Here is a 24,131-nt window from a genome sequence, read left to right on the forward strand (position 1 = left end):
TAGATTCCACTGCATGTTGTGTATAAACGTATACATACATGCAATGCTTTTTGTGTAAAATGTATGGAGTATGGAGTACCAGCACTTCTTTTTTTGCTGGCCATGTCTACCATTTTGTGCTGGCATCCAAAGTACTGGCATCTCATTAAAAATTGCACTGCAAACCTGTATTTAAATATGACGTTATTAAGGACTGCTCATCTTGCTTGAGTGTATCACTAAGAGACTAGTCAGTCACTGTTGAAACATATTAGTTTGAAAACTGCAAGACTTAGTACAGAGAAACGTAACTGGATCAAGAGAGATTACGTATTATAACTATTATTTATTTTGCTATTGATTTAAGCTTATCTTTCACACTTGTGAACATTAGATTTTCTTTTAAATTATTTCTGGCCTAATATCATTTCCAGTTTTTATTTGATCTCAAAATTTTTTCATTATGTTTAATCTAGGGAAATGAGATTTCTTTAATTACTGCCTCTAGAAGCTATTAGAAGCTCAATTACATTTGCAAATTCATTTTTGAGTAGCTTTATGATTTTAAGATAAAAATTCCATGAATTGAGCATGTGAGCTTTCTTGTTCATTGAAGTGACTTTCTCTTTCTTCCTTTCTTTTTTTCTGGTGCATATACATCAAGGAAAAATATACCTTTGCGTACAAAATTAATTTTGCTAGAAACTGAAGATCAGTTCCAAGAACTGAAACTGGTCTCTTGAGTTTCAAATTTGAATAAACAGTAAAGGTTTAATTATAGGAAAAAGGCTGTTAAATATATTTATTGCTCCCTTCATTTGCCATTGGAAATACCATAAATAGATTGATCTGAAAAGTTACCAAGTGAAAAGATGGACACCATTGATGCAGGTGTCATTTCTGTATCCGACATGACTTGAAACAGTTTATAATACAATAGTGAATTATACACATATTAGTGATTTTATGTCAGGAGATCCAGAATCTCCAAGCAAAAGTGTAAAAGATTATCTAACCTAGTAGGCTTGGTTTATTAGCCTGTGGAAAATGACAAGCAGTTTTAGTGGTGACTTCAGTTTTTATTGGCCCAGGTTGCTTGTTTCACATAATTAAACTGCTATTTGGCAGTGATACTTTTTCATTTTCCAAGTCCTGGCAGTGTTGCATATCTGGAGAGAACAAGAGAAAAGCTAAATGGCTATCACTATTTTATTTTATTGTTTGCCTTTTTGCATATACAGTAACTTCACATATAACAGCATTCTAAATGTCTAAAGACAAATTAATTTTACCCTTAGAATGAAAAAGGAGCTCCTTCGCAACAGTTACTCTGTTGCGTAGATGCAATTAAAACTGTACACACTGTTGGATAAATATAGCCAAATTAGAGTTTAATGAAGTCACTGTCCTGCCACTTGGTGGCAATTTTGAGCTACTGCATAGTGAGAGCTGGCATCAAGAAAAATATTTGAATTCGCAGACGTTTGTTTAGAAGAACTACTCCACTAATAGCACCATTGACTATGAATGCAAACCATGAAATCTACTGTCCATAAAAGCATCCAGTCAGAACTATTTAAAATCTTACAGTTCCTTTCTTAGCCATCTTAATAGACAAATGCAAATAAAGCACACAGAATTTGTAATTGCCAGCTGTTGAATGGATTTGTTTTCTAGTGACAAGAACTAAATGATTTGTTATTGAAACAGAAAAGAGAAAGCTGTTTTGATTTACAAATAGGAAAATGACTGGTCCTTAGCTGAAGGGAAGATTAAAAGGAAATCTGTATTATATTGCCCTGAGTGGTGTGATGAGTAGGAATGTCTAGATGCTTAAAGAATAAAGCATTTTTCATTTGACATTTTCTGAAGAATGGGTAGGATGTTTGGCTAGGATGCTGAGGACTAGAAAGGGAACCCAGGAGTTAAGAAAACTATGGGTCAGGAACCCCAGAAGCTGGTAGGTTACAGAGGAAGGGTTCAGGGTAAGCAATCGTCTGTGAAAGAGCAATTCAAAGGAAGGATAGGCAGAAAATAATATTTTTGGAAATGGCAGAATTGAAATAAGGGGCTACATAAAGGAGTGGGTGGGACAAAGTGCTAGGAAGACTGGCCAAGATACATGGTAGTTGAAGTGAGGCGGGGGGGAATAGGCAGTGGACTGAGCGAGTGGTGAAACATCGAATTGAAGGAAGAAAGATTCAGGGATATGGACCAAACCCTTGCATAGTGTCTAGAGATACGAAGGTATGTACACTATTGATAGGAGAAAGCCAAGGAGGCATGAGGGCTACCCTCATGAAGAATCTTCTGGGAGCACCATGTGGGTTGGGGGGTGGGACCAGAGGCAAAAGCTCATGGAGCAACAGATGAAAATTTTACCCTTTTATTCAGTAAGAATTTACAGTACTGTGTTCAAGCCACATAGAAGTCAGGGGTTTCTGTGCATACTACTCACATCTCTCCATCTAGACAATTGCTGTTAAAGGACACATTTCTGCCAGACAAAAGCTGTGGAACTGGACAGGAGAAAGGAGTGTGACCTGGGGAGAGTCCCAAGGATCAGATGGAGAAGGCTGGAGCTGCATTCATTTTGCAGGCAGCAAGCCTGAGGTTCCCTACCTCTGGTCAAAAGTCTGTATTCTAACCGGGATTCCTCCAGCATATTCAGCATTGTGGCCTGGTGCTCTAGTAGGGAATTGACAGCCAAGAACCCATGGCTGAGGGCTGTATTTCACATAGAACTGAACCAACTACTCAGTTTTGGTTTCAGGCTTCTAGTTATGTCAGGCCTGTGTTTATAAGCTGCTTAAACCATAATGTATTTCCTAAAGCTTTTTAATCCTTCCAGGTGTTTGAGGTGACTGCTTATGTGCTTAAGTAGAGAAGGTTCACCAGCATGCATGCAAGCCCCATCCCAAGTTCGACACACACGTGGCTCTCTGTTCTACCTCTCTGCATTGACTGCAGAAGTCTAAAGGGGAATTCAAAGTGCATCCACCTAAGTGCACTTAGAACCTGCCTTCAGTACTTCTACTTAATGTGGGAAAGTCTGAACTGGGGAGTTGGTTCATGTGAGGAACTGGGGAGTGAGGTTTGTGTGCAAGCCCCTCCCCATGTAAGCCCACATGCATTTTCCCTGGCCATTTTAAATATGGCATCTAGCTAAATTGGACAGGTTTTTAGATCCTTTCCTGCAGAAATACACATGGAATTTTTTAAAATCTCCTCCTCTAACTGCATATAGCAAATATGGAATGTTAAAAAAGGCCATCATCACAAAGTGATTACAGTCAATTTTCTGTTATTTCACGCTACTTAAATTTAATCTGTAACAAGCGCAACTGGGGAAAAAACTACAAAAGAAAGTTGCCAGCTTTATCAGTCCATTTTGGAATGGTAACAGGAAACAAAAGTATATTAACTAACTAATCTAAAGGAGTTGAGGAAATGATACTTGTCTATATAGTAGAATGATCCTACTGTAAGCAGCTTGTAAGTGCTAAAATAAGTAGAAAATCCAGCGCACACTTATCTCTCCCTTCCCCTGCCTCTTTCTCATCAGACTTTGGGGTGATAGTTGTTCCTGCTGTTGCAGTTTTGCTGGTAGTAGGCTTCAATATGCTGCAGAGTTGTTTGTCAGTGTCTAGGTTTATTTTCCTAAGGAAATATTGATTGCAGGATGAGAAACATTTAGTTTAACAGCAGTCAATGAGGAGCAGACAAAAGGTAGTTTGAGTCATTTAAATTTGTTCTAAATGGCACAACCCCAAATATATGTTACTCTGGAAGGCATGGTGTGTGTTTGTATAGTATCTTTATATAGTTTGTTCACTAGGTGGCACTAGGAATAGTTGTATCTGGGTGGAGTCAGGAGTTGCTTCTTGTTCTGTTGTTAAAGATAGACAGTATAGTTCTCATCTACTGTCAGGATGCAGGATTGGGGCCCTGATGTTTCAGAAGACGAGGAGAGGGAGGGGGTCATTTGGCCAGAGCCGTGTGAAGAAGAAGCAGAGGAGGGGGAGGGAATCTCAGAGATAGAACTGTCTGGCAGCAAAGACCTTGAATGTCCAACAGACACAGATCCTTCCTGTGAACTTCCCACGCCTCCTCCCCCTTTGAGCTTAGAGCAGTTGGAGAAGGAGGGAGGGCAAGGGGGAATCCAACCTCCTCCAGATCCAGGGAAAAGCAAGGAGAAGCAGCCAGATGGTTTAGGCCTTGCCCCCCCCGCTTTCCCCATACCTGAATCAGAGTCCTCGGAAGGGGAGGGGGCAGTGGCTGCCCCTTCACCACGTACAAGGAGACAGCAAAAGAGGCAGCAAAAGAAGGGGGAGAGGAGGGGTGTGGATGAGAGCACTTTGAGGCGGAGTGAGAGAATTTGTGCTCGATTGCCCCCTTCTTAAGGGACAGGGGGCATAGTGATTCCTTGTTCTGTCAACTCTCTTCCAAGTCGCAGGTTATGTTTTGTAGTGAAACCTCATGAGAAGACGTAGTCTTTGTCTGGATATTACTTTAATAAAAACTGAATTGCTTTCACCAACTGGTCTGGTTCCTGAGTCCCAACCTGGACACGACAGTTTGACAGAACCACCTACCCCACCCTCGACGCTTCTACCACTTGAACGCTACAAGATGGAACGGGGAGCAGCAGGTGGGACAAATCCCACTTCTGAGTCGGAGGAAGTGCGACAGCTGAGGACTAATGTTGCATATTTACAGGCAGATGTCCAAACCTTGTTGGCATCAGTAAGGACATTGAAAACTGACAACCAAACCTTGAAATCCACGATAGCCCAAATGCGGACAGCCCCTTCAGCCGCTGTGGTTAAGATCCCGATCGGATTACCACCTAAATATGCTGGACAGAGTGACCAACTCTCCACCTTCGTGGCTCAATGCGAAATGTATCTGGACATTAGGAATGCAGAATTTCCTAGTGATGCGGCCAAAGTGGCCTTCATGATCAGTCTGTTGGAAGGGGAAGCTGCCAAGTGGATCACTCCCTATCTGGTAAGAAAGGATGCCATTCTAGGAAGATATCGAGGATTTATGCAAGCCATGACCGAGATGTTTCAGGATCCTCAAAGAGCGGAGACTGTGGCGAGGCAATTAAGCGCTTTGAAGCAAGGGAAAGGAACTGTTTCAGAGTATACTAATGCCTTTAAAATTCTGGCTCAGGAAACTGGTTATAATGACTTAGCCTTGATGTTTATGTACCAAAGTGGATGAATGCCGAGATCTTGGATGATCTGGCCAGAACTACACCCCCAACTGACCTGCCTGGGCTGATTAGGCTGTGCCTGCAAATCGATCACCGGTTGGAAGGAAGACGCCTGGAAAAGAAACAGGACGTACACAGATAGTCAGCTTCGGCATCTCGCAGTAAAATTCCTTCCACTCCAGGGATGTCAGGTAACACGGCAGAAGGACAGGGAGGGGCTCGTCCAAAGCTGTCGGAAGAGGAAAAAGAAAGGCGTCGTCGGGAACGTCTCTGTTTTTACTGTTCAAAGCCGGGCCACGTAGCTAGGGAATGCGGATTAAAAGGGGATAAAACAGGGCCATTGGGAAACTAAAGTACCCAGCTCTCGTACAGGCCGGAGGGCTGGGGGCTGCTCTGTACAAAGGGCCTCTGGTAGCACAGCCCCCCTCAAAAGGGGTACTGGTGTTGCCTATTCGGATTACAACTTCCACAGGAGTAATGTTTAACTCTACAGCGCTGATTGACAGTGGAGCCTCTACCAATTTCATTGATGCAAAGTTGGCAAAACGTTACTGAATCTCCCAATGGAAACTGGACACCCCCTTGGCAGTGGAAACTATTGATGGTAGACCTTTGAAATCAGGCGGAGTGACGCGAGCCACGGAGGAATTGAAACTAGAAATTCCTGGGCACGAAGAGTTAATTTCCTTGTATGTGTCAGATCTCTCGAACTTTGATGTGATTCTGGGAATGCCCTGGCTAGCAAAGCATGAACCAAAGATAGCCTGGAAGGATGCGGTTGTATGGTTCACTTCTCAGTACTGTCACGAGAACTGTCAGCCAGAGATAACCGCAAAGGCTCTAGCAGGAGCTGTGCAGGGGGTCATGGAAGTGGCCCTTCCCTCGAAATATGTGGATTTTGCGGATGTGTTTAATGAAAAGGAAGCAGAGGCGTTGCCCCCCCATCGCCCTTATGACTGTGCTATTGATTTAGTGCCAGGAGCAAGCATTCCAGCTGGAAGAATTTACTCACTTACAGAGCTAGAGAGAGCGGCTCTGAGAGAGTTTTTGGAAAAAAATCTGAAGCGAGGCTTTATCCGTCCCTCATAATCCCCCACAGGGGCCCCCTTGCTGTTTGTGAAGAAGAAAGGAGGTGTTCTGCGTTCTGCGAAAATCTTCACGAAACTGGACTTAAGGGGAGCGTACAATCTGATTCGAATGAAGGAGGGGGATGAATGGAAGACAGGTTTCAACACCTATGATCAATTTGAATACTTGGTGATGCCTTTTGGGCTATGTGGGATCCCTGGCGTGTTTCAAAAGTTTATGAACGAAGTGTTTAGAGACCTCTTGGATCAGTATGTGATTTGTTATCTGGATGATATTCTGGTGTTTTCAAAGAACCAGGAAGAACATGATCAACACGTGAAAACTGTGTTGAAAAGACTGAGAGAGAACCACTTGTATGCCAAGTTAGAGAAATGTGGGTTTGACTTGTCGTCTTTGGACTTCCTTGGATACCGAATCTCGGCAGGAGGAGTGGAGATGGATCCAGGAAAAGTGAGTTGTGTATTGGATTGGGGCCAGCCAACCACCAAGAAGGACGTACAGCGTTTTTTGGGATTTGCCAATTACTACAGAAAATTTATCCCCGGCTTTTCCAAACTAACAGCCCCCCTTACTTACTGTCTAAGGGGAAAAGGAAAGTTTCAATGGACAGAGAATGCAGCAAGAGCTTTCGAGGAACTGAAAAGGAAATTCGCATCTGAGCCTATTTTGCATTTTGCTGACCCTACCTGCCCTTTCGTCGTGGAAGCGGAAGGTTCAGACCTAGCTATAGGAGGGGCCCTTTTGCAACTAGGCATGGACGGGAAGGAATTGTATCCCTGTGCATATTTCTCCAGAAAATTAAAGGATGCCGAAAGAAATTATACAGTGTGGGAAAAAGAGCTGTTAGCCATCAAAGACTCATTTGAGAATTGGAGACAGTATTTAGAGGGAGCTCAGCATCAGATAGAAGTACGTTCTGATCATAAGAACTTGGAAAGTCTGCAAACAGCTAGGAAACTGAACCAGAGACAGATACGATGGTCTCAGTTTTTTGCCAGGTTTAACTTCAGGATTACTTACTATGCCCATGCAAAAAATCAGAGAGCAGATGCTCTATCTAGACAACCGCAATACAAAGGAGATGAAGTTGGCAATTCCCCCCAGTACATTGTCCCGCCAGAGAAGCTGATGTTGGGATTATGCCAGCCTTCATGGGAAGAGGGGCTCAGGAAGCACAGCAGGGGGATACATGCATGCAACAATATATCCAGGAAATGGAACAGGACCAGGATTCAGAAGTAAGTTTCCATTGGAAGGATGGACTGTTGTGGTTTAAAGCTGCCAGATATGTGCCAAAGGGGGACCTAAGACTCAGAATTTTGCATCAGTGTCATGACTCTATCACGGCTGGGCACTTTGGCATCCTTAAGACCATTCAGAATGTGACTAAGGATTTTTGGTGGCTCCAAATGCGCCGAGACATTGAGAACTATGTAAAATCCTGCTCTGTCTGTATGCGAGCAAAAACAGACACGGGAAAACCGGTAGGGTTACTGAACCGTCTACCCACGCCGACTGAAGCTTGGAAGGACCTTTCCATGGATTTTATAACTGATTTACCGAAGTCACAAGGAATGATGGCTATATTGGTCATAGTGGATTCATTGACCAAGATGGCACATTTCCTTCCTTGCTCAGGAGCCTTAGAAGCTAGAGAAACAGCAAAACTGTTCATAAAGGAAATCTATCGACTGCATGGATTGCCAAATAGCCTAGTCTCGGATCGGGGAACTCAGTTTACAGCAAAATTTTGGAGAGCTGTTTGGAAACAGCTGCAAACGGAGTTGAAACTTTCTTCAGCTCATCACCCCCAGACAGACGGGCAGACGAAGAGACTGAATGCCGTTCTAGAAAGGTGTTTATGTTGTTATGTGTCTTAGCAACAGACTGATTGGGTCTCGTATTTGCATTTTGCAGAATTTGCTTATAATAACTCCTTGCATACCAGTACTGGACAAACACCTTTCTTTGCTAATTATGGATTCCACCCCAAAGCTTTCCCTAGCAGTACAGGAAGTATGCCTGTACCAGCTGCAAGGGAATTTCTGCAGGAGCTTCATGCAGTGCAGCAGATACTGAAACAACAATTAGACAAGGCCAAAACGGAGTATAAACGAATTGCTGATCAACATCGATGGGAGGGTGCCCCCCCTTCAAATAGGAGACCAGGTATGGTTGTCTACCCGCTTCCTCCAGATGCCGGGCAAATGCAGGAAGCTGCAGGATAAGAGAGTGGGGCCCTTTGAAATAGAGGCGCAAATCAATCCAGTGGCTTACCGTCTGAAGTTGCCAGATACTTTTAAAATACACCCTGTGTTCCATCGCTCCTTGTTAACGAAAGCAGCCCCTCCCAGTGAGTTAAGACCGGTGGGACCTCCAGGGGCACCGTTGATAGTGGATGAGCAAACTGAGTTCAAAGTGGCAGAAATTCTGGATTCAAGGAGAAGGCGCAATAAACTACAGTATTTGATTCAATGGAAAGGTTATGGACCAGCCAACAGGTCATGGGAGAATGAGAGCGACGTCCGTGCTCCGGACTTAGTAAAAAACTTTCATCAACGGTTCCCTCATCGTCCTAAGCCGACAAGTTGGGGGGGAGCACAGCATGGGAGAGGGGATGGTGTCAGGATGCAGGATTGGGGCCCTGATGTTTCAGAAGACGAGGAGAGGGAGGGGGACATTTGGCAAGAGCTGTGTGAAGAAGAAGCAGAGGAGGGGGAGGGAATCTCAGAGATAGAACTGTCTGGCAGCAAAGACCTTGAATGTCCAACAGACACAGATCCTTCCTGTGAACTTCCCACGCCTCCTCCCCCTTCGAGCTTAGAGCAGTTGGAGAAGGAGGGAGGGCAAGGGGGAATCCAACCTCCTCCAGATCCAGGGAAAAGCAAGGAGAAGCAGCCAGATGGTTTAGGCCTTGCTCCCCCGCTTTCCCCCATACCTGAATCAGAGTCCTCGGAAGGGGAGGGGGCAGTGGCTGCCCTTTCACCACGTACAAGGAGACAGCAAAAGAGGCAGCAAAAGAAGGGGGAGAGGAGGGGTGTGGATGAGAGCACTTTGAGGCGGAGTGAGAGAATTTGTGCTCGATTGCCCCCTTCTTAAGGGACAGGGGGCATAGTGATTCCTTGTTCTGTCAACTCTCTTCCAAGTCGCAGGTTATGTTTTGTAGTGAAACCTCATGAGAAGACGTAGTCTTTGTCTGGATATTACTTTAATAAAAACTGAATTGCTTTCACCAACTGGTCTGGTTCCTGAGTCCCAACCTGGACACGACATCTAGCTTTCTAGCTTCTCCGTGTGTCTGTATATGGGTTGTATTCAACTAAGTCCTACTCAGAATAGACCCATTTAAATTAATGAATCTTATTTATTTATTACTTTTACATCCCACCTTTCCTCCAAGGAGCTCAAGATGGCACACAAACATGGTTCTCCCCCTCCTGATTTTATCCTCATAACAACCCTGTGAGGTTGCTTAGAGTGAGAGACAGTGACTGGCCCAAGGCCACCCAGTGAGCTTCATGGCCAAGTGGTGATTTGAACCGTGATCTCCCAGGTCCCAGTCCAACACTAACCACTATACCACACTGGTTTTATTCATGCCTATTAAGTTCGGTGGCTCTACTCTGAGTAGGACTAGTATTTTAAGCCACCATGCATAATGTATTTTACATGGTCTATCCCGTTATGTGGGACACAGCATCAACCACAGTTTCTTGGAGCATACTATTCAAACAAAATATTTCTCTGACTGGAAATTAAGATAGAAATCTAAAAGAGGGTATTCCCAGGTCCAGCTGAAGTGCCGGGATCATTCCTTCTCACTTGCTGAGGGAGCCTGGGTAGGGAACATTCAATGTAGCCTACTTGCTTCTGGCAAGAAGTGTTTAAGTGCCCTCAGGCCAGGCCACTCACCATAAGGCCATTGTAGGAATAAGGGAGCCTAGTGTTCTAGAGATGTTAGATGGGAGCACACAGAAGTAAACATGGATGCCCCTGAGGGCTACAATTCTAAACACACTTAGTAAGCCCCATAGAACTCAATAGGGCTTACTTCTGAGTAGATATTGTTAGGATTGTGCTGTTGGTGAGGCTAGACTAGAGATCCACTGCAAAGATATCCATATGCAAGCAGGGTTGGCAACCCCCTGCCTGGAATGCCCTGTCCCTGCCTTTTAATGTGGCTGTTCCAAACTCCTTTACAGACTTGACCCTTCACTTCAGAGAGAGATTTGAGAAATGAGTAAGAGTTAAGAAGATTCTGTACCTTTTCCTGTCTACCATGTGGGCTGCTATAAACTCACTTTGACAGCCAACCCAATTCTAGTTAGTAATAATTGACAGAGAGAAAACATGCATAGTTTGATCTACCTTGATGTCAACAGCAATTGAAGCCACACTTCTCAGTATGTGAATTCTTTTACCAATATTGGGCAAGAAACAAGCCGTCATGCAACCAACAAGGTGCATCATCAGTGGGTTTAAGGAAATTGATCTGAGTGCATGGAACCACTGTTGTTGCTTCTATGGGTGTAAGAGAGTGAGATCAGTGGTAAATGAAATGAAATGCAAAACTAAAGACAGTGATGATGTCTTAAAATGCAATACCATACCAACCAGAACAAGATTCCTATGAGTAAGGCAGAAAACTCAGCATCCCACAACCAGTCAGGGTTCCTAAGCAAAACCCAAAATGAAAAAAAAACTGGCAGCTAGTCAGCCAAGGTTACATATATCCCCATGCAGCACAACCTGATCTGGGGGCTGTAGTTAGTGCAAATGCTGCAGCACAATTGCTGACATGAGTGAGATCCTGTCAGGACATAATACCTCTTCTCTGAAATCTTCACTGGTTATCGATTTACTACCAGGCCAAATTCAAGGTGTGCTTTCTATGTTATGGGTGCCACATAGTACTTGTTCTGCTCTTGTAAGAAATTGATCCTTTAGTGTGGTAGCACCTATGCTTTGGAACTCCTTGCCTATTTATATTAGCCAGGTGCCTGTTGGCAGTGCGTGTGTGTGTGATCCATAAAGAGGTGCCAATGCAGATCGGTTAGAAATGATCCAGGCTAGGCAAAGTATTCTTAAGAGCTTTTACTAGCATTAAGATTTGTTAGACACAGTTCTCCTTCCATACACAATCCCCCACACTGAACTGTCCGTGAGTTCTGCCTCTTATCTGAGCGGTTGCCCTTGCCAACCATCTGCTGGCCTTGACAGTTCCAGTACTTCATTAACCCCTTAACTGCAGAATCTCTTTCTGTGAGAAACACAGAAGGCATAATAGGCCAACAGCCCCCACCTGTTGCTCACAGAAAGCACAGAACTTTATCTTATTTTACATTTACAATATAATACAATATCAATTCATTTCAGTAAACAATTTTACATTTCATTTTATTTTCCATCACTTTGATACAGTCTCTTTTTCCTTGTTCTCCTTTATTCATACAATATACATTTCTGTTGGATTTTATTTGACAACATTTTTCTCAGAATTAGTTTACATTTCATTCTTCCATACAGCATTTCCACATTAAATCCATTGTTTCAGTATCTATAGGCCCTTCTTTTTTCCATTCTGTAGGATATTCATCTGTCTCATTTTCCTTGTGTTGTGTTACACTAAATGTAAACCTATGTGGTGGTTTTCCTTTGTTTGCTCTTTCTGAACGTCTCACACTATCTGTTTCCATTTCTTCGCTCTCATCTTTTATTGCTCCTGCACTTGTGCTAGCACTTGTTCCTGGCACTTCTGTATCCTGCATTACCATGTCCTCACTTCTAATTCTCTTAATGTTGCGCTTGCCACCTCTAATTAAATCTGTTAAAGCATCTCTTAATGGTATTTGTGGTACATCTGCTGCACTCTGTTTGTGTCTTCCAGATCAACTGTTTGACTTTGTTTCCATGTATGATCAATTACTTTGATACTGCGACTGAGCACTACTTGTTGCAACTCAGGAACCCAGATTCTATAGTATGCATTCTGAAACCCCCAAACACGGCCTTCCTGAGATCTTGGGGCTATTTTCCCACGTCTTTTCTGTTTAGGAACATGAACCCAACATTTTGCGCCAAAATGTTCAATGTGTGTCAGTCTGGGCTTTTTCCCTGTCAGCTTTTCGTATGGAGACATTCCTATCATTCTATGCACTAGACGGTTCTGTATGTACACAGCATAAAGAATACATTCACCCCAATATGTGTTGTTTAATTCTGCATCTGCTAGCATAGCTCTCATGGAATCTTGCAGAGATCTGTTTTTTCTCTCTGCCAATCCGTTAGAAAGTGGGGAGAAGGGGGCAGTGAGACTTTGGACTATTCCCTTCTTTTCCAGATATTCTTGTAAAGCATGGCTTGTAAACTCTCCTCCCTGATCTGATCTAATGTTTTTAATAGTTACCCCATGTTGTGTTTCTATTCTCTGTATGAAATTGCGTAATTTGACTTCAGCTTCACTTTTCTTTTTCAATAAGTACACGTGACTAAATCTAGTAAAATCATCCACTATCACCATGAAGAATCTCGCTCCTCCTTTGGAACACTGCAGAGGTCCTGCTAAATCAACATGAATAAGCTGATATGGTTTAGTGGTAGTGCTTTCAGTGCTCTTATTGATGGGTGCCACTGTCATTTTTGTTTTATAACATGCATCACAGTCATCTACATGCTCACAACTTTTCAGCTTTAAGTCTCTACTATGCTTTGGTGTGTTTTTAATCTTTTCAAAGTTGGCGTGTCCCAGTTTTCTATGCCACTCATGTATGCAATTTTCGTGTATTTGATTATTTACTCTTAACCAAGCACATTCCGGTTCAGCATGCCCACTTTGTATTATAAACATTGAATCCTGCAATCTCCCTTGCATGCATATTTCATTGCCTTTCTGCACAAAACATTTCTTTCTTTCAAACACCACTTGATAACCTAGTGCAGTCAATTTTGTCACTGAAAGCACATTATACTGTAAATTTGGAACTAATAATACATCTGTAATAATAGTCTTAAGATTACTCAACCTTAAAGTTCCCCTGGCAATTACGTCACGCGTTGATCCGTCAGCTAAACAAATCTCCTGAACAGGCTTTGAAGTGTGAAACAGACTTTCTTCGGTAATTAGGCAATTTGACGCTCCGCTGTCTAAGAGCCATATAGAGTTAAGTGTTTTATTGCTCTCCTTAGTAACAAAGTTTACACTTGGATTCTGCCATCCATAGTCCCTGTTTCTTCTTTTCTTGCTCAAACAATTTCTTTGTATATGTCCACGAGAACCACAAAAATAACACGTTTTGATTTCTTGCCTGTTTCTTGAGTAATTCTGTTGTGCTGTTTCAGCCTCTTTAGACTCAGTCCTTTTGCTCTCCTGTCTTCTGTTCCATTCCTGCTGCAACTTTTGTTCAACAAAGTCTAAATTTAATGTCCCATCAGGTAATGTTTCCATTGTAGTAACCAGATTGTCCCATTTTTGATTAAATGAAGATAACACAATATAAACCATTTGTAGATCGCTGTGGTTTACTCCACGGTCCTGTAACTCAGCAAACAAATGACGAAACTCAGCAAGATGCTCACTCATAGTCACTTCTTCTGTAAAACGCATCTGATATAATTTCCGCGCTAAACACAGCCGGCTCCCTGCTGTTTGCTGCACATGAGCAGCCCTTAACGTTTCCCACATTTGATGTGCAGTCGGCTCATTCCTTACGTGTAGCAGTTGAGAATCAGACAGCCCTAAAGTAATAAACGCTTTCACTTTCTTGTCTTTCTTCGTCCACACTGCTGATGGAGCGGCCGGAGGGGGATTTTCCACCACGTCATATAAATCCTCTTTGACCAGAACTGCTTTCATTCTCCACTTCCAACTGGCATAATTAACGGCACTCAATCTTTCCATCGGCATCCCGGTTGACAGGTTTATCGCCATGTTGCTCACTCCTTTACTTTGCTTTTCGTTTACTGCTTCTTTTCTCTTCAATTACGGATTGGATCAGCTTCGGAACCCCTGTTTATGGACCGGATCCTGGGCCCATAACCCTTCTGTTGGCAGTGCGTGTGTGTGTGATCCATAAAGAGGCGCCAATGCAGATCGGTTAGAAATGATCCAGGCTAGGCAAAGTATTCTTAAGAGCTTTTACTAGCATTAAGATTTGTTAGACACAGTTCTCCTTCCATACACAATCCCCCACACTGAACTGTCCGTGAGTTCTGCCTCTTATCTGAGCGGTTGCCCTTGCCAACCATCTGCTGGCCTTGACAGTTCCAGTACTTCATTAACCCCTTAACTGCAGAATCTCTTTCTGTGAGAAACACAGAAGGCATAATAGGCCAACAGTGCCTTCATTGTATTCTTTTTGGCACCTGCTAAAATCATTTTTGTTTAGACAAGCATGTAGAAGCTATTTTGTTTTTTATCTATTTTTAACTCGTTGGTTTTATTTTGAATGTTTTTAAATACCTTTAACTGTTTTTGCCAATAATGCCATTGTTTTAATTTGTTCTTTTAACTGCATTGAGGTTTTTTATAATAAAGCAGCCAGTGGATATGTTCTGAACAAAACTGATATTTTATGTATGCTCTTGCCCACACTATATGAACTCTTTGAAATAAGAAGAGTTTCTGAAAACAGACTGTTCTCCCCCTGAAGAATGTTGGGGGCAGACTAGACCTGATGGCAAGAGATCTGTGATCCAATTTCCCATGGGATTATTTAAAGGGGGACTTCCGGGAAGGGTGACTTAGCCTGTGCCTGCTTTTGAGACGGGCTCCTGCCTCAAAAGAAGCTTATTCAGATATATCAGTCAGTTTTTTCTTTTTTTTTTGACTGATTAAACTTCTCCCGGGTAGGGAGAAACGAAGAGATTAACCTCAAAGCCTATTTTTGTTGGGACGACCAGATCTCATTAATTTATGGGACGAGGTCCAGCCGACGAAGGTGGGACGGATTTTCAACAGCAAGCTCTATCTGTTAAAGCGAACGTTCATCTTATCTTCTAAGAGAGAACGCACTAACAGGCAAGCACCCTTCTTTCTATATTTTTCTTTTACTTGACTTAAATTGTTGCTGTTTAAAAGAGATTTGCCAGATTGATCAGTTTTTGACATCTCACTGGGGAGCCATAACTTCTCTCTGCTACGCACTAATTAATAGCTTATCTCTGTTTTTGTTGCAAAAAGCTGTCCTGGATTTGCATTCTAAAGATATACACAGAAGAGGGATTTCTATTCCAGATTTTTATTTTGAAAAATATTATACTGTTTTGAGACTACTCTCTTTTTGGTCTATTTTATTTTGACGAATCTGTTTCTTGACGATTGCCATTAATTGTTTCGATCCTGGGAACTGCATTTTGTTTACTTAACTATTGGAGAGATAAGGCTGTCTGCTCTGTTTATACTGTGATGTCACCAAGTTTGGAGTATTAACCCAATTGTTGCTGAAATAAGAAGTGGTTTTCCTATATTTTTCTTTTAAAATGGCAATTAAGAAAGTGGCTGAAAATCTGGAAATAACTATGTTTCAGAAAATAATGGATGAGATTGAGATAATGAAAATTGAATTGAGTAAAATGAAGCAGGAGATTAAAGATATAAGGGTCCCTGTGAGAGAGGTGACCCTGGAAGGGGTCCCTGTGAGAGAGGAGACCCCGGAGATTGGAACAGGGGTCCCTGTGAGAGAGGAGACCCTGGAGACTGGAATAGGGGTCCCTGTGAGAGAGGAGATCCCGGAGATTGGAACCAACGTGGAACAGGAACAAGATTTGGAGTCTATGGACTTTAGAAATAAAATCTATTGTTTGGAACTCAATGTTATCTCTGAAGAAATGAATGAAGATTCTAGAGATAAAGTTATCAATGGCATGGATAATCTTCTGGACTGGAATGATGTGATGGAGCCCAATATAGAGAAAATCTATGGAATTAACTGCAGCCATGTGACAATGGAAAAACTTTTAAGAGATGACCCAGTGTATTTTGAAAAAAAGAACAGAGATATGATTTTACAGCAGTATTTCAGCAACCTATTCAGAATGGATGGCAAGAAAATATTTGGGATAGAGGTAATTCCCATCAGACTCTTACTATATGACTATGGCTTTGACAGCAAGATTATTATGGAATACTGATAATGGAAGATTGGATATTGAAATTACTGGACTTAACAAGACTACTGAAGATGGAAGATGGAAAATGGAACTAATAGAGATAATAGAACAATGGCTACTGAAATTATTGAACCTAACAGATTCTGATGTGATGGATTAATTGAAATGTTTATTTTGACTATGGTTATGACAATAAGATTATCATAATTAGTAATGAGATGGATTAATCGATATGCTTATCTGGAAAAAAAAATTGATAGATATATTTCTTAAAGAATTGAAACCTCTCTTTGACTTTTTGTGGAAAGAATAAAGTAATGTTTATGAGATTTGATGATTAAGTAAGATAACTACTGGAGGAAAGTGATTTTATAATATGACTTAAGAGACAGGATTGTTATATATTATAGACTTATAACTGATTTGATCTTTGACAAATGGGAAGTCAATATTTTACTCTTTATTTTTTATTTTTGTTTTTTTTTTTCTTTTTTTCTTTTTGTTTAACTATTTTTGATTTTGTTTTTTGTCTTTGAATGTTTTATGATTTTGTTTTGTATGTTTTATGAAAATCTGAATAAAAATTATTGAAAAAAAAAAAAGGGATTATTTAAAGGGGAAAATTTAGCCAGTGAGGGGAGGATTTACCTTGGGGCACTCCAGACTGTCTTTTATGTACCTGAAATATGAAAGTGGAGTGTTCCTACCAAGAGTAGCAAGCTTGACCCACTGTCAGTTGTTCATGCGTGTTATAAAACCACCACCACCTTGGATTGTAAAGCCTTCATTGTATGGTGAAAGTACTGTTTAAATGATAGATAATAATAAATTTGGTATTTTGTTTTTCTTTTGTTTATCTCTATCATATGTCAGTATTGAAATAATCATCTCTTAGTGTGTAAATAAGTAGAAGGTTTTTTTTAAAAAAATGAGAGGAGATATTCCAATAGACATGATACTGTGGGTGAATTCTTAGAACTATTTAGCAATCTTTTTTTTTAACCACATCTTTAAAAAAATATCTTCGTCTTCATAGACATTTGCTATTTGATCTAACTTTTGTTCTTGGGGTTTTTTTAAGCGTGAGAAGCTGATACATGAGTTGGAGGAAGAGCGACATTTGAGACTTGAAAGTGAAAAGAAATTACGAGAGGTGACACTGGAATCTGAGCGCAACAGGGTTCAAATGCGAGGATTGCAACAACAGTTTTCAAGGTATTCTATTACTTTTTGTTCAGTGTGTGTATATATAAAGATAACATGTACATATGATGATAATAAAACTTGAAGGTTGTAACCAACTAAGCTATCCTCAGAGGAGACCCATTGAAATGAATGAACTTAAGTGAGTCATGTCCATTAATTTCAATGGGTCTACTCTAAGTAGGGCTAACATTGGCTACAACCTTCAATCCTGTGCTCATTTCCTTGAAAATAAGTTCATTGAACAAAGTTGCCTATGAGAAGCAATCCGGCTGTAAGTCTGCAGCCCTGAACGGCAGAACCCTGTTCCTGAAATAAGTGAGTATGTGTCGGGAGGATGAGCTGGGCTCCTGGGGGGTTGTCAGAAGAGGATTCAAATGGCTGGCAGAGGGAGGAGGGAGGAACTTACCCTCTGTGGAGCGAAGCCGAAACAGAGGACATGCCAGAGATAGGGTCGCCTAGCAACGGGGAGCCTGAGAGCCTTGAAGTTTTAGAATCCCCCCCAGACATTCCCAGACCCTCCCTTCTCCGCAGCTCAGAGCAAGTTTACTCTCAGCTCCTTCTTTATCACCCATAGGGGAATCGGACACTTCAGAAGAGGAGGAGGTGATGCCTCCCCCCTCACCACGCACACGCAGACGGTTGAAAAGACAGGGGAGAAGGGGGGAAGGCGGGCAGTACCTGAGGGGGAGTTAAGGAGGAGCGAAAGGTTGCGCGCCCGTTTAGCCCCTTCTTAAAGAACAGGCGGGAAGCAGCCCCTTGCTCTGTCAACTTTCTCCCAATGTCGCAGGACCTGTATCCCTGTATTGGTTCATGAGAAAGCGCAGTCTTTGTTGGACATTACTCTAATAAAACACGAATTAACTACAACCTCTGGTCTGGTTCCTGAGTCGCATCCTGGGCCTGACAGCTTGACAGAGCCACCTAAATCACCCTCAACGCTCTCTTCACTTGACTGGGACAAGATGTCAAAGGGAGCAGCGGGGGGGATGAACCCCACTTCTGAGACGGAAGAAGTGAAACTCTTGAGGACTAAGGTAGCTGAATTGCAGACGGATGTCCAAGCCCTGCTAGCAGCAGTCAAGGCGCTGAAGACGGATAATCAAACCTTGAAGGCCACGATAGACCAGATGCAAACAGCCCCTCCAGCTGCTGCAGTAAACGTTCCCATTGGACTGCCCCCAAAATACGTGGTACAAAGTGATCAGTTGGCAACTTTCGTGGCTCAATGTGAGTTATATCTGGATGTCAGGCACATGGAGTTTCCAGACGATGGGGCTAAAGTGGCCTTCATGATTAGCCTCCTGGAGGGAGAAGCTGCAAAATGGGTGACTCCGTATCTCATGAGAAAAGATACTGTCTTAAGAAGGTACAGAGGATTTATACAGGAGATGACCGAGATGTTCCAAGACCCGCAAAGAGCTGAAACAGTAGCGCGGCAACTAGGCGCTCTGAAGCAAGCTAAAGGGACTGTTTCCGAGTACACTAACGCTTTTAAAATTCTGTCCCAGGAAACTGGTTACAATGACGCCGCCCTGATGTTTATGTACCGGAGTGGATTAAATGCTGAAATCCTGGATGAGCTGGCCAGGACCTCCCCCCCCCGCTGACCTATCAGGGCTCATCTGGCTATGCCTACAGATAGATCACCGGATGGAAGGAAGGCGCCTGGAAAGGAAGCAGGAGGTCCCGAGATATTCAGCCTCGGCATCTCGCAGCAAGACCCTTCCCTCTGCAGGAATGGCAGGTAATGCAGCTGAGGGACAGGGAGGGGCTAGGCCAAGACTGTCGGAAGAAGAAAAGGAAAGACGCCGCCGAGAACATTTATGCTTTTATTGTTCAAAGCCGGCCCACGTGGCCAGAGACTGTGGACTAAAAGGGGGGAAAGCTGAGCCGTCGGGAAACTAGAACACCCAGTCCACGTGCAGGCCGGTGGACTGGGGGCAGCGTTGTATAAAGGCCCCCCAACGATCCAACCTCCCTCAAAGGGGGTGTTGGTCTTGCCTATTCGGATTACAACTTCCAGAGGAGTGGTGTTTAATTCCACTGCCTTAATTGACAGTGGCGCCTCCACAAATTTTATTGAAAATTTATTTTATTAAAGTTAGTCAAGCGTCATGGAATTTCCCGGTGGAAACTGAACGCTCCCCTAGCTGTGGAGACTATCGATGGGAGACCCCTGAAGTCAGGAGGGGTGATACAAGCCACGGAGGAAGTGAAACTTCAAATCCCTGGGCATGAAGAGTTCATTTCGCTATACATGTCAGATCTCTCGAACTTCGAGGTGATTCTGGGAATGCCCTGGCTAGCAAAGCATGAACCCACAATAAGTTGGAAGGAGGCGGTGGTGTGGTTCACCTCACAGTATTGCCAGGAGAACTGTCAACCTGAAGGAATCAAGAACACCTTAGCGGGGGCAGTGCAAGAGATCGAGCAAGTGACCCTGCCGCCGAAGTATGAAGAATTCAAAGATGTATTTGATGAAAAAGAGGCAGAGACTCTACCCCCCCACCGCCCTTACGACTGTGCGATTGATCTCGTGCCAGGAGCCAGCATCCCATCGGGGAGAATCTACTCTCTCACAGAGATTGAGAGGGAGGCCCTGAAGGAATTCCTGGATAAAAACCTGAGACGAGGATTCATACGACCCTCACAATCCCCTGCTGGAGCGCCACTATTGTTTGTGAAGAAGAAGGGGGGGAACTCAGACCCTGTAACGACTATCGCGCATTGAACCAGATCACCATCCCCAACAGCTACCCGCTGCCCCTGATCTCAGAGTTGTTGGACCGACTGCGCTCTGCAAAAATCTTCACGAAGTTGGATTTGAGAGGAGCGTACAATCTGATCAGGATGAAGCAGGGAGATGAATGGAAAACAGGGTTCTTGACTGCTTACGGACAGTATGAATACCTGGTCATGCCGTTCGGACTTTGTGGAAGGCCAGGAATTTTTCAAAAATTCATGAACGACGTGTTTAGAGACTTGTTGGACACATATGTAATCTGTTACTTAGATGATATCCTGGTGTTCTCAAAGAACCAGGAAGACCACGACCAGCATGTGAAGACGGTGTTGCAGAGACTGAGAGAAAATCACCTGTATGCTAAATTAGAGAAATGTGGATTTGACCTCAAGTCTCTAGACTTCCTTGGATATCGAATCTCAGCGGAAGGCGTGGAGATGGACCCAGGGAAAGTAAGCTGTATATTGGACTGGGGCCAACCTGTCACCAAAAAGGATGTACAACTTTTTTGGGGGTTTGCCAATTATTACAGAAAGTTCATTCCAGGGTTTTCCAAATTGACAGCTCCTCTGACTGACTGTTTAAGGGGAAAGAAGACGTTTCAATGGACAGAGAATGCCACCCAGGCCTTTGAGGAGCTGAAGAGAAGGTTCGCTTCCGAGCCCATTCTGCACTTTGCTGACCCGACCCGCCCTTTCATCGTGGAAGCAGATGCTTCAGATTTTGCTATCGGGGGGGCCCTTGTGCAATTAGACCAAGAAGGAAAGGAGCTGCACCCCTGTGCGTACTTCTCTCGGAAGTTAAAGCCTGCAGAGAAAAATTACACAGTTTGGGAGAAGGAGCTGCTAGCCATCAAGGATTCTTTTGAAAACTGGAGACAATACCTAGAGGGGGCCCCTCATCAGATCGAAGTGTGCTCCGACCACAAGAACCTGGAAAGCCTCCAAACTGCCAGAAAGCTGAACCAGAGACAAATAAGATGGTCCCAGTTCTTCACCAGGTTTAACTTCAAGATCACTTACCAAGCCCAAGCCAAAAACCAGAGAGCTGATGCCTTATCCAGACAGCCACAATACAAAGAAAGTGAACCCGAGGACCAGCCTCAGTACGTGATCCCGCCAGAGAAATTAATGTTGGGATCATGCCAGTCTTCGTGGGAAGAGGAACTCAAAAAGGCACAACAAGAAGATGCAGACGTACTAAAACATGGGCAGGAGACGGGACAAAGTCAATACTCAGAAGTAACCTTTCACTGGAGGAATGGACTATTATGGTTCAAAACAGCCAGATATGTGCCAGAAGGAGAATTAAGGCTCAGAATCCTACGCCAGTGCCATGATTCCATCACAGCGGGACACTTTGGGATTTACAAGACCATTCAGAACGTGGCCAAGGACTTCTGGTGGCCTAAAATGTGTCGGGATATTGAAAGCTATGTAAAGTCCTGTTCTGTCTGTCTGTGGACAAAAACACAAACAGGAAAACCAGCAGGACTGTTACAACCGCTACCTTCCCACATGAACCCTGGAAGGATCTCTCCATGGATTTTATAACTGATCTACCCAAATCCCAAGGAATGACAGCCGTTTTAGTCGTGGTAGATCTACTCACCAAAATGGCGCATTTCCTCCCTTGTGCAGGGGCCTTAGAGGCTAAAGAAACGGCCAAGTTATTCATCAAAGAAGTCTACCGACTGCATGGGTTGCCAAACAGTGTAGTCTCAGACCGAGGAACTCAGTTCACAGCCAAATTTTGGAGAGCAATGTGGAAACAGTTGCAGACGGAATTAAAACTCTCCTCCGCCCATCACCCCCAGACAGATGGGCAAACGGAACGCTTGAACGCCGTTTTGGAAAGATATTTACGAAGTTATTTGTCCTATCAACAGACTGACTGGGTATCATATTTGCATTTTGCAGAGTTCGCCTACAACAATTCTCTACACTCCAGCACTCAACAAACCCCATTCTTCGTGAATTATGGATTCTATCCTAAAGTCTTTCCAAGCAGCTCAGAAGGAATGCTGGTACCGGCAGCTGAGGACTTCCTAAAAGAATTGCAAGCGGCGCAACAAACACTGAAACAGCAGTTAAACGAAGCCAAAACAGAGTACAAGCGAGTTGCTGACCTGCACAGGAAGGAGGGGCCCCCCCTTCAACCAGGAGACCAGGTATGGCTGTCCACCCGTTTCCTCCAGATGCCGGGCAAATGTAGAAAATTACAAGACAAAAGGGTGGGTCCTTTTGAAATAGAAACTCAAATTAATCCCGTGGCGTACCGGCTGAAGCTACCTGACACGTTTAAAATACATCCTGTGTTTCATCGATCCCTCTTGACGAAAGCTGCCCCTCCCAGTGAGCTGCGGCCGGAGGAGCCTCCTGGGTCCCCACTCCTGATAAATGAGCAGCTTGAGTTTGAAGTTGAGGAAATCTTGGATTCCAGGATCAGACGCCACAAGCTGCAGTATTTGATTCACTGGAAGGGCTATGGAGTGGCTGACAGATCATGGGAAAATGCAGATGATGTGCATGCTCCAGAGTTAGTAAAACTTTTCCATCAACATTTTCCTCACCGCCCCAAGCCAGACAGGGGGAGGGGGGCACAGCTTGAGAAGGGGGATGGTGTCGGGAGGATGAGCTGGGCTCCTGGGGGGTTGTCAGAAGAGGATTCAAATGGCTGGCAGAGGGAGGAGGGAGGAACTTACCCTCTGTGGAGCGAAGCCGAAACAGAGGACATGCCAGAGATAGGGTCGCCTAGCAACGGGGAGCCTGAGAGCCTTGAAGTTTTATTTATTTATTTTTTTATAATTTTTATTCAAATTTTTCCAAAAACAAACAAAACAAAGTCAAAAAAACATAACAATACAACAACAAAAAATGAAAATAAAATAGTTGACTTCCGATTTGTCACAGATCAGCTATAAGTATATAATATACATCAAACCTGTCCCTTAATATATACATACAGAATCCCTTTTCTCCATAGGCTGTCTTAATTAATCGTCAAATCCCAGTATCATCATTTTATTTTGATCTTTCAACAAAAAGTCTAAGAGAGGCTTCCATTCCTTAAGAAATGTATCTGTCGATTTTTCTCTAAGTAAACATGTCAATTTATCCATTTCTACTAAGTCCATTAATTTCAATAGCCATTCTTCCATTGTTGGTGTTGATTCCATTTTCCACTTTTGTGCATATAATAATCTTGCTGCCGTAATCATATATAATATTATTCTTCCATATTTCTTTTCTATTTGTTTATCCATAAAACCCAATAAAAAAAATTCTGGTTTTGACTGAATATTTATCTTTAGAATTTTTTGCATCTTCCTACCTATCTGTGCCCAAAATGATTTTGCCTTTTTACATAACCACCACATATGATAAAATGATCCTTCTTGTTGTTTACATTTCCAACAAACATTAGAAACATTACTATACATTTTTGACAACTTTTCTGGAGTCATGTACCAACGGTACATCATTTTATAAAAATTTTCTTTAAGATTATAGCATAGTGTAAATTTCAAACTTTTTTCCACATATTTTCCCATTGATCCATTTGTATATTATAACCAAAATTTTTTGCCCACTTTACCATACACTCTTTTACTTGTTCTTCCTCCATATCCATTTTCAATAAGAGTTTATACATTTTCGCAATTATATTTTCATCATTTGTACACAGTCCTATTTCAAAATCAGATTTACTTATTTCAAACCCATACATTTTCTTGTCCATTTTATATCTTTCTAACAATTGTAAATAGGCAAACCATTGAAAACT

At 42.8% G+C, this 24,131-nt stretch overlaps 1 protein-coding gene across 3 annotated transcripts in view; it reads left to right on the plus strand.

The window, feature by feature from the left end:
* NCKAP5 (NCK associated protein 5) overlaps positions 1-24,131 on the plus strand; it is a 969,055-nt gene that overhangs the window by 424,693 nt on the left and 520,231 nt on the right. For all 3 annotated transcript variants that reach the window (XM_061608949.1, XM_061608950.1, XM_061608951.1), the window contains exon 9: positions 17,478-17,611. In XM_061608949.1, the coding sequence (XP_061464933.1) occupies positions 17,478-17,611 (134 nt within the window). The remainder of the gene's footprint in view (positions 1-17,477; positions 17,612-24,131) is intronic.

The sequence above is a fragment of the Rhineura floridana genome, chromosome 2 (assembly GCF_030035675.1).
Source record: "Rhineura floridana isolate rRhiFlo1 chromosome 2, rRhiFlo1.hap2, whole genome shotgun sequence".
Lineage (NCBI taxonomy): Eukaryota > Metazoa > Chordata > Lepidosauria > Squamata > Rhineuridae > Rhineura > Rhineura floridana.